At 39.0% G+C, this 11062-nt stretch overlaps 1 protein-coding gene across 1 annotated transcript; it reads left to right on the forward strand.

Annotated features, from left to right (window-relative positions):
* Nucleotides 1-1907: 1907 nt before the first annotated feature.
* On the forward strand, nt 1908-10794 carry LOC122922883 (keratin, type II cytoskeletal 5-like). Its single transcript, XM_044273636.1, has 9 exons — nt 1908-2369; nt 2712-2941; nt 3337-3397; nt 6398-6493; nt 6930-7094; nt 7206-7331; nt 7543-7763; nt 9644-9672; nt 10526-10794. Exons 1-9 carry the CDS (start codon nt 1908-1910, stop codon nt 10792-10794), a joined length of 1659 nt encoding a protein of 552 aa, XP_044129571.1.
* Nucleotides 10795-11062: the final 268 nt, after the last annotated feature.

The raw sequence follows: 11062 nt of genomic DNA on the forward strand, positions 1-11062 counted from the left end.
ATATTAGTGAATATATTCGTTATTTAGAATTTTCGCATTATTTTTTCCTATTGTACAGTTGTTCGCATACTCCTCCCCGACAAGCATCCCGTCACCCTGGGAACGCCTGTGGGTTAGAAAATACCATCGGATCTGAGTTTTCCCTGAGATCGTGAAAACTCAGATCCGATTGTATATTCTAACCCACAGGCGTTTCCATGGTGACTAGGACGCTTGTCGGGGAGCAGTATGCCAAGGTGGAATAACAGTAGACATTGGAAAAAAAAAGATGAATATTCAAAATAACGAATATATTTGCTATATTGCTATAACTTCGTCTTTTAGAATATTACGAATATTCAAAAAAACGAAGTTATAGCAATATAGCGAATATTCGTAAAATACACATATAGACTGCAATTTAGCTAATATAGTGCTAATGTATTTTTTTTTATAGTGTCAATTTTTTCCAAAACTGAAGTTCAGAAGAGGCAAAAAAAATTGACCCCAAAAAAAAAAGATTATAGCACTATATTAGCTGAATTACAGTCTATGTGTATTTTACAAATATTCGTAATATTGCTATAACTTGGTCTTTTAGAATATTACAAATATTCTAAAAAACGAAGTTATAGCAATATTACGAATATTCGTAAAATACACATATTAGCCTAGCCATAGCCATAGGAAAGTTGCCTTATACAGTTAAAAGAACGTGAATAATACGCAAATAATTAAATTGCATATTATTCGCTATAAAAAAGAATAATGACGAATATTCGATTTCGACGAATATAAGACGAATATTCAATTGAAAATTTGCGAAATATCGCAACATCGAATATGGCACCTCCCGCTTATCACTACTGTGGACCCCGAAGTCTCATATCATTGGTATAGTAGCGCATGAGACACCATACAGCTAGTAGTTTACAGGATGGACCTGGGAAGACTGCAGATCCAAAAGAGCATGAACCATATAAAAGTTTAATGTGCTTCCTTTGTGTATATAATAAGAGATATACAAGGTGGGCCATTTATATGGATACACCTCAATAACATGGAATGGTTGGTGATATTAACTTCCTGTTTGTGGCACATTAGTATATGTGAGGGGGGAAACTTTTCAAGATGGGTGGTGAACATGGTGGCCATTTTGAAGTCGGCCATTTTGAATCAAACTTTTGTTTTTTCAATAGGAAGAGATCATGTGACACATCAAACTTATTGGTTTTAACGTAACTTTATTCTTTCATGAGTTATTTACAAGTTTATGACCACTTATAAAATGTGTTCAATGTGCTGCCTATTGTGTTGGATTGTCAATGCAACCCTCTTCTCCCACTCTTCACACACTGATAGCAACACCGCAGGAGAAATGCTAGCACATGCTTCCAGTATCCATAGTTTCAGGTGCTGCACATCTTGTATCTTCACAGCATATGCATTTCTCCTGCGGTGTTGCTATCAGTGTGTGAAGAGTGGGAGAAGAGGGTTGCATTGACAATCCAACACAATAGGCAGCACATTGAACACATTTTATAAGATAACTCATGAAAGAATAAATACAACTCTCAAATGTGTAGAGCAGCCTCCAAACCTCTGCACATACTGTAATTATTCAGTGCAAAAATATCTTTGCTATTTATGTTATCATTGATCAAAAAAGCAATGTTCAAGTTACAATTTTTTATTTGCTACTTCTGCAAAATTAGAGCCTGGAAGCGATGTCATTCCTGAAATTGTAAATTCAAGAAAAGGCATGTCAAGCAAATGTAACTTGTAAATTGATCTCCTTACGCTGATGTACACTGGACACAAGGTGTATATATATGAGGATTCTTCAGATCTTGAACACAGTGGTGTCCAGTCTCATCCACTCTTCTCATTTTTTTCATTTTGGCCTCTTAATCTTCTTCCAAGCCATAATGAGCCAATACAAGCAATTCGGTGTTGGAGCCCAAAAGAAGGGCTTCAGCTCATTCTCTGTATCCAGAAGCAGTGGAGGTTTTGGAGCTGCTGGTGGATTTGGTGGAGCTTCCGAGGCTGGTGGTTCAGGCTTTGGTAGCAGAAGCCTATATAACATAGGTGGTAGAAAGTCCATTTCCATCAGTACTGCTGGTGGCCAATCATTTGGATCTGGAGCCGGTGGTTTTGGAGCAGGATCTGGAGTTGGTGGTGGCTTTGGAGGTGGTGCTGGAGGATTTGGTGGCTTTGGAGGCCCTGGATTTTCAGGAGGAGCCCAGGCTGGCATTCAGCAAGTTACAATTAACCAAAGTCTTCTTGCCCCACTCAATTTGGAGATTGACCCAAACATACAAAAAGTCAGAGTTCAAGAAAGAGAACAAATCAAAACATTGAACAACAAATTTGCTTCATTCATCGATAAGGTAATGTTCTGGTGTAAACATATGCCTATTTCAGTGAGATTTGTGTGCCAAGCTGCAACAAGTTAACAATATTTTGAGACTGTTATGCACAATCATACTTGTGGTCATTAGATATGAATATTAATCGATTTTAAATGATGTTTTTTGACCTGTTATAAATCAAGTAATCATGAACTGTTTCTAAAAGGAAACCTCTGTAGAAATAATGTAATTTGCAATTTTTACCTACAGAACATGTAAAATGTCTAAAGATCTCTGTAAAATGTGTAAGGTCTTTTTTATCTTATTCTTATATAGTTGAATATAGGCAATATGATTTCATTTTATATATTCTGACATTAGGTACGTTTCCTTGAGCAACAAAACAAGGTACTTGAGACAAAATGGACCCTTCTTCAAGAACAAGGTGGACAATTTAAAGGAGTAGGATCCCGAAAAGGAAATATTGAAGCTATTTTTGATGCATACATTACTAGCTTAAAAAGACAACTGGATGCTCTCCAAAATGATAAGTTCAGACTGGATGGAGAACTTAGAAATATGCAAGATTTGGTGGATGATTTCAAAAACAAGTAAGTACACTGATGAATACACTTTCAACATTGGTCGTATGCATCATCTTCTGGTTATCAAAACAATAATTTGTTTCATTGAAAGTAAAAATCTTATTATACTAGTGCCTATCTATACTTTTGTATTGCAATGTGTTGGGGGTATCATTGGAGTGTGGCCCTCAAATATCTGTTCTAATGTGCACTAACAAGGATTGGGTGTAGCACTGAAAACTGAGTACACTCATTAATCTTTTGTATTGTGTTCTGAAGAACATAGGGTGTGGCAGTGATATGTGACAAACTCCAGCACATGTGCCTTTATTGTTAATGACAAAACATGAATACAAATTGTCCACTTGATTATCTTTGTTGTCTTAATTCTTCAATCTTCTCATCTCTTTTTTTCTATGCAGATATGAAGATGAAATTAACAAGAGAACATCTGCAGAAAATGAGTTTGTTGTGCTCAAAAAAGTGAGTAAAGAAAAAACTAAAAGCAGAAGTAAGAAATATGTTTAAAGTATAAGATAATAATAGTGAATCCAATGGCAAGTTAATATACAAGATTTACACAAACTGACCATTCTTCTCCATTGGTTGCCATGGAGTCAAGCTGATGATTGTCTGAGCACCATGGGTTGTGTTGGTATTGCAGTACTTGAATGAGGCTGAGCTGTAATTCCAGATACGGCCTATAGAAGAGTGTCACAGTATCTTAAGACAAAGACATCCTTTTTAAAAAAAATCCTGGATAACTTGTTTAATCTTAAACTTGTGTGTTCATGAAAAATGAAAGAGAGTAAAATATAATATTGCTTTTTAAAACCCATTTTCAAAAGCAAAGTCTGAAATATTAAAATCTGAGACTTTATAAAATTTGGGGAAAATCTAATATATAAAGCTGAGTGTATGTGTGTGCTTGTGTGTGTGTCCAGCTAAAGGAATCGGCACCATCACATTTACAATCACGAAATTTGACACACAGGTACATCTGGTGTCCGGGAAGGTTTTAGACCAGGTCTCAGCTCACTAGGACATACCGTTCCTGAGATATTCCCCAAAAAAATACATTAGCCAATAGAAGCTTGGTCACATGACCCTTATCAGCCAATAGAAGCTCGCAGGTCCTACAGTCTCCACATACACAGTTTTACTCCATGTTTCCATAACAACCCAGGCATTTTTCTTCAGTGCTGTAGGAGAGCTTTAAAGGAAATCTGTCACCAGGATAATTTCTATTGAAGTAAAGCCATGGCATAATAGCACTTAGTACCTTATTTCAAGAGGTGCCTTTGTTCTAGCAATAGATGTTTTTATACTCTGAAAATCCAGTTTATTTGGTATGCAAATGAGCCAATAAGGTGCCCAGAGGGGCCTCACTCTTGCAGAAAGGAGCCCAGACACGCCCTCTGCCATAATGTGTCCACCCTCAAAAAACTTAAAACTGCGCCCCAAGGCCCCACTAAGCCATGCCCCTAATCTGGTTAGGCCATGCCCCCCACTCCTGAGCCGGAGTGGATTGGAAAAATGAAGGTAAAAATCTACTTCTGTCAGCTGCAGGGGTGGGAGGGAGGGTGACTTTCTCCCTGCAGCTTACACTCAGACAGCACATTGCTGCTGTCTTAGAGTGATCTGTTTAAAAGGACACGCCCCTGATCCGTTTAGACAATGTCCCCTTCCACTCCTCAGCTGACTGAGATTGAAAAAAATGAAGTTAAAAATCAACATCTAGGTCCCACTAAACCACGCCCAGATGTTGTTAGACCACGCCGCCTCCTACTCCTGAGCCGACAGGGATTGAAAAAATGAAGGTAAAAATCAACTTCTGTCAGCTGCAGGGGTGGGCAGGAGGGTGACTTTCTCTCTGCAGCTTACACTCCGACAGCACAGTGCTGCTGTCTTAGAGTGAGCTGTTTAAATGGACATGCCCCTGATACAGTTAGGTCACGCCCTCTCTCACTTCTCAGCCTACTGAGATTGAAAAAATTGAGTTAAAAACCAACTTCTAGGTCCTGCTAAGCCACGTCCAGATTTGGTTAGGTCACGCCCCCTCCTACTTCTGAGCCAATGGGCATTAAAAAAATGAAGGTAAAAATCAACTTCTGTCAGCTGCAGAGTTGGAAGGGACAGTGACTTTCTCCCTGCAGTTCACACTCAGACAGCACAGTTATGCTGTCTTTGAGTGAGCTGTTCAAAAGGGCACACCCACGATCCGGTTAGGCCATGCCCCATCCCACTCCTCAGGCGACTGAGATTGAAAAAATGAAGTAAAAAATCACCTTCAAGGTCCCGCTAAACCACACCCTGATCTGTTTATGCCACGCCCCGTCCACTCCTCTGCTGACAGGGATCGAAAAAATGAAGGTAAAAATCAACTTCTGTCAGCTGCAGAGGTGGGAGGGAGGGTGACTTTCTCCCTGCAGCTCACACTCAGACAGTACAGTGCTGCTGTCTTAGAGTGAGCTGTTAAAAAGGACACACCCCCAATCCATTAAAGGCCACTGTTTAGGGAGCGGGCCCCTGTGGAGGTCACTGTCAAGGGGGTGGTATGCTGTAGAAGTCAATGTTAAAGGGGAAGGCTGCAGTAAAGGTTAAAGTTAAGGGGGTGGGCTGCTGTGAAGGTCCAATTTTAAGGGATGGGGCACTGTGGGGGGGTCAGTGTTAAGTGGTGGGTGGCTGTGGAGGTCACAGTTTTAGGGGAGGGGTGCTGTAGATGTCACTGTTATAGTAGATAGTGTTGATATATTTTAACAATACACACAAACATTAAATGAAATAGATTAAATATACCTGAGAGAAGCCGGGTCCTTCAGCTAGTATACCATAAATTTTACTCTATAAGATACACCTTACCATATAACATACCTATTTTTTATCAGACCTCAGATTATCCCCCAAATCTTCATCAGACCTCAAACTAGACCCCCTCAATCTTCATCAGACCCCCAAATCAGACCCCCAATCCTCATCAGACCTCAGATCAGACCACCAAATCAGACCTCCAATCTTTATCATACCTCAGATCAGACTGCCTATTCTTATCAGACTTCAGATCAGACCCCCAAATCAGACCACTAATATTTCAGCCACAGTGCTCCCCGCTTTGTTCTTGTTGTAGGTGCGGGTCTCAGCGGTAGCAATATGCCCCTATTGTCTGAGATGGGAAATATCCCTTTACATATGACTATTTTAAAAGTGGTTTCATTCTTACAAAACTGAAGTCCTGAACTGACCAACAGGAAGTTATGACCTCAACCATTTGAAGTTATGACTTGTCCATAATGAGGTTAAAGGCTTTGTGCACATTCTTCACTTCTACATCTGTGACTTTGATCTTTCTCTGGGATTATGTTTTTGGTTAAGGCCTTCCATATTAGCCTTATATTTCCAATTATTTATTTAGGGTATTATTAATCTGAGAACAGTCTCTACACCCTTCCACTTTTTAGTTATTTTCTCTGATATGTTTTGTAGGATGTGGATGCTGCCTACATGAACAAGGTTGAGTTGGAAGCCAAGGTTGATGCCCTGACTGATGAAATCAACTTCCTCAGGAGCCTTTATGAACAGGTAAGTTATATTTTACTGTCTGTTTTCTTTTATATATGGTATGCAATCAGGCTCGGACTGGCCCACAGGGGTACAGGGGAATCCCCCGGTGGGCCCCTGAGCAAGGTGGGCCCCTAGTCTCCCACCCCCTGCACAAATGGCACATAACACAGTAGACTTACTGCACTATGTACATATATTCATTGTACAGCACCTCAACCAGCCTATGTTCATATAAAAAAAAAAACTTGTTAAATTATTTATTATATTCGAATGTATCCATACTGTGGGCCCCCAAAATAACTTTTACTAGGTACCCCAATTTTACAAGGTACCCCAGTCCGACACTGTATGCAATGCAGATTCTTCAAAATTTATTTGCACTTATATATGGAACTCTCAATTTCAAAAATGCTGCAAATAGATGGGGCTTCATCTGTTTTATCATATCTTATAGGAATTAACACAACTCCAAGCTGAAATTTCAGACACCTCAGTCATCCTTTCCATGGACAATAACAGAGCATTAGATCTGGACAGCATAATCGCTGAGGTGAAGGCTCAGTATGAAGACATTGCCAAAAAGAGCAGAGCAGAAGCTGAAGCTTTGTATCAAGTCAAGGTCAGTGCACTCTTTGGAAAATATTAAGGGCAATGTTGGAGGTTGACCGCATAAAAGTTTTGCATTTTCTAACTTAAAAAATAAGATATTTTATCCTATCCTTTGTAACAGGTTAAAGAATTGCAAGCATCTGCTGGTGAACAAGGTGATGTCCTGCGCGCCACCAAGAATGAGATATCTGAGCTAAACCGCAAACTTCAGAGGCTCCGAGCTGAGATTGAAAATGTGAAGAAACAGGTAAACTTGTACATAGTACTGATGTCTCTATCTTTATATGAACATGTACAGATGCTCCTTTATGTTGGAATAGACTGCTTTCAGCAATTTAAGATCTAGAGAGGAGTTGGGATTACACAATTTAAGGCATCCATTTGCAAGAAAAAGATTTATCAAGGGTCATGGTCATAGATATCTTAATAAATAGTTTTTCCTTCTTTAAAAAAAAAAGAACGCTAAACTTCAGACAGCCATTGCTGAAGCAGAAGACCGTGGTGAGGTTGTGCTGAAAGATGCTCATGCAAAACTGGCAGAATTGGAGGTTGCTCTACAGAATTCTAAACAAGATATGGCACGTCAGCTCCGTGAATACCAGGAACTAATGAATGTCAAGCTGGCTTTGGATGTTGAGATTGCCACCTACCGGAAGCTGCTGGAAGGAGAAGAGACTAGGTAAAAGTTACTGTAATATTATTTTATTAGGTAACTATCCCACATTAACTAAACGAGGTTCATGCATGTCCCACGAAGGCTCATTTTTAATCCCAAATTTGAAGTTCATACATGATCGCAGCATCTGATATAAATAATAAAAAGCGAGGCGGACGCTTGGAGATCTGGTGAGAAATCTTGTGTGGCCCATTATGAATTCACCACGACGGCCAGGGTGGTGACATCATACGCCACCACTAGTGCTGAGTGTGAATATTCGAATAGCAAAATTTTTAATCGAATATCGTCACTTCGCTAATTTATGAATATTTCGAATAAAGTGCTATATATTCGTTATTTCGAATATTTTTTTATTGTTACCCTAGCTTTTTCAAAAGCAGTACTTTTAAGAGAGGATTCTCCGCCCGCTCAAGTCAGTGCCCGTTGCCGCCTCTATCTACTTCCTGTGCGCATGGAGCGTCCCCATCACCATGGGAACGCCTCTATGCTAGAATGTATTTGTCGGATGTGAGAATCAAGTTGCAATCGCAATGCAAATAATATAACTTGAATAAATCGCATAACGATTTTAACTTGTACCTGGTTTACAATGGTTGGCTTTCTTGAATTAGCGAAGATGGAGAATATTTCGTTTTGACTAATAAATATATTCGTCATCCTCGCTAATTTAAATTAATTTAGTAAACCAGGTCTAATTTGAAATCCCAATGCGATTAATTCAAGTTATATTAATCGCATTGCGATTTTAACTTGAAGCTGCTGCTGGGTCTCTAATGGAATGGGTCAGCTTGCTAGAATTAACAAAGTTAAATATGGAATCTAGCAGTGCTAATTTGTAATCGCAATGCGATTATATTTGCTATTATTATTAACCGCATTGCGAATCCAACTTTTATAATCTACTATTCTTAGATATAGTACTATATTTGTTATATCCGCCCGGTAATTCTCCCAATACCACCATTATCAAAATCACCTGAGTTGTAATCGCAATGCGATATTTGCTATTAACCGCATTGCGAATCCAACTTTTATAATGCACTATCCTGACATACAGTACTATATTAGTTTTATTAGTTAATTTTACCAATACCACCTATAGCAAAATCGCCAAAGCTGGAATTGCAATGCAATAATATTCGCTATCTTCGTTGATGTAGAATACTGCGCTATCTTCGTTGATGTAGATTCTACATCAACGAAGATAGCGAAGTATTCTACATCAACGAAGATAGCGAAGTATTTTACATCAACGAAGATAGCGAAGAATATAGCGCTATATTCGTGTTAAATCTAGATCTCCAAGATTAAAGAATAGGAAAGTTGCCTTATTATTAAGTTATAAGGCAATTAGAAGTTATAATTTATAACTTCTAATTCTAAGCTTAAAAATCGCAATATGCAAATTATTAAATCGCATATTAATCGCAATAAATACAATAATGCCGAATATTCGATTTCGACGAATATAAGACAAATATTCAAGCGAATATTCATGAAATATCGCAAAATCGAATATGGCACCTCCCACTCAACACCAGCCACCACACACAGGTTTACCATCCAAGATCTTCTAGCAAGATGGCAGGGGGTGGCCCGTCGTGAGCAAATGGATCAGGTAAGTATGATTATTTTTGTTTTTTACAATATTTCAGGTTAAATCGAGTGGCTACCTCAAAGCACGAGGAAATTCGTCTTCGTAGCAAATCAAATTTATCCTCAACACTAAGTATAACCTTAAACTCACAAGGAAGCCGATTGCTATAACATCACAGATTGACTAATGGAAATGTTCCCGGAGATCGGATTTAAGGAAAATAAATGAAAATAAATTCATGAATAGTGCTATTTTAATGTTTCTTTCTTTCTTAAATCTGTAGGTTGTCTACAGACAGCAATTTCAGCATCTGTAAGTATGGCTTATTAAAATGCATTGTTTTCATGAGGTTTTAGTTTTGTCATGAATGCCTATGCATTATGAACCAGCATAAGGTTCAAATAATATACAGATCTAGAAAGCGCCAACATCAGTGGGTTAACTCAAGTGTAACTCGGTTAAGCCCTAACATTGTTATACTATGTCAGCGCAATAAGTTTGTGTGTTAATGCACCAGAAATTACTTTAAAGTGTTACTAACTATTTAAAAAACTTTTGATATGTCATAGAGATGTATCAAACATTTTGCTTGGTGGGGGTCTGAGCACTGAGACCCTCACCTATTTCTAGAACGGGTAGAGAGAAGCGTGTGCATAGTGTGAGCACAATGTGAGTGCTTCGCTTCCCTTGCTCTCAGCACCCTGACCCCCACCAATCAAAACTTTTCATATGTCAATTTGATATATCAAAATGCTTTTAAAAAGTTAGTGATGCTTTATCACCCACTACGTCTGTTACTGAAGGTTTAGAAATACTGTCAGGCTTCAAGGGAATGTCATCCTAATTGTGGGCATAATTATAGTCAAGGAATAGTCCCCAAAAGTCCCATTTAGCAAATTGGACAAGAACATATGTGTCTTAACCCAATGACTCAAAGGACGCACATTGTTTCGATTTACTCAAGGCTATTCTCTAAGATGATCAAAGCTAAAGGGTTTTGTTCAAATTATATTGCCTCCTAGTGTTCATATAATTTCTGAGAGCTGCATCACTTTTTGCAGTTTGAGAAATCTTTGGCCATTTAATATAAATATCATATATTTCTGTGTATTTTCCTATTATGCATTCTATTAGATAACTTATACACTATTTTTCTGTTTTACAGCTGTTGTCAGTGGAAAGACAAGTCTGGCAGCCGGTGGTGGTAGTGGTGGATCAGGTGGAAGCTTTGGCTTTGGTGCTGGTGGTGGTAGTGGTGGAGCAGGTGGAAGCTTTGGCTTTGGTGCTGGAGCTGGAGGATCTGCCGGAGGCTATTTTGGAGGAAGTGGATTCAGCTCTGGCAGCAGATCAGGCTATGGCATCTCTTCTGGTGGTGGCGGCGGCAGCAGCAGCAGCGTGAGATTTGTATCCAACCAGTCAAGCTACAGAAGTTAAATCAAAGAGGCAGTGCGATTGAATAATCCCAGAATGTATCTCCTGCTGAAATTATTCTCCTTTACCAGTTCTGCTTTTATGATTCCATAAGAGTTAGGCTTATATATGAATGTTTAGGCACATCTGTATAAGCAACTGCGTAGCTAGGCTTTTCCTCACACGGGAAAAAAAAAATTGCCAACATCCACATCCCTTTTCACACTACACCTAGCACCTGGGGCCCATACAGTGCCAGGCTCCTAGCTACACTTTTGATATAAGGCCTGGC

Source organism: Bufo gargarizans, unplaced genomic scaffold, assembly GCF_014858855.1.
Source record: "Bufo gargarizans isolate SCDJY-AF-19 unplaced genomic scaffold, ASM1485885v1 original_scaffold_1017_pilon, whole genome shotgun sequence".
Taxonomy (NCBI): Eukaryota; Metazoa; Chordata; class Amphibia; order Anura; family Bufonidae; genus Bufo; species Bufo gargarizans.

Excerpts from the sequence above, each read along its gene's own strand:
- LOC122922883 (XM_044273636.1), top strand. The coding sequence starts at position 1,908 with ATGAGCCAATACAAGCAATTCGGTGTTGGAGCCCAAAAGAAGGGCTTC. Across the intron at positions 2,370-2,711 it reads TTGCTTCATTCATCGATAAG|GTACGTTTCCTTGAGCAACA; the intron begins GTAATGTTCTGG and ends TTCTGACATTAG. Across the intron at positions 2,942-3,336 it reads GTGGATGATTTCAAAAACAA|ATATGAAGATGAAATTAACA; the intron begins GTAAGTACACTG and ends TTTTCTATGCAG.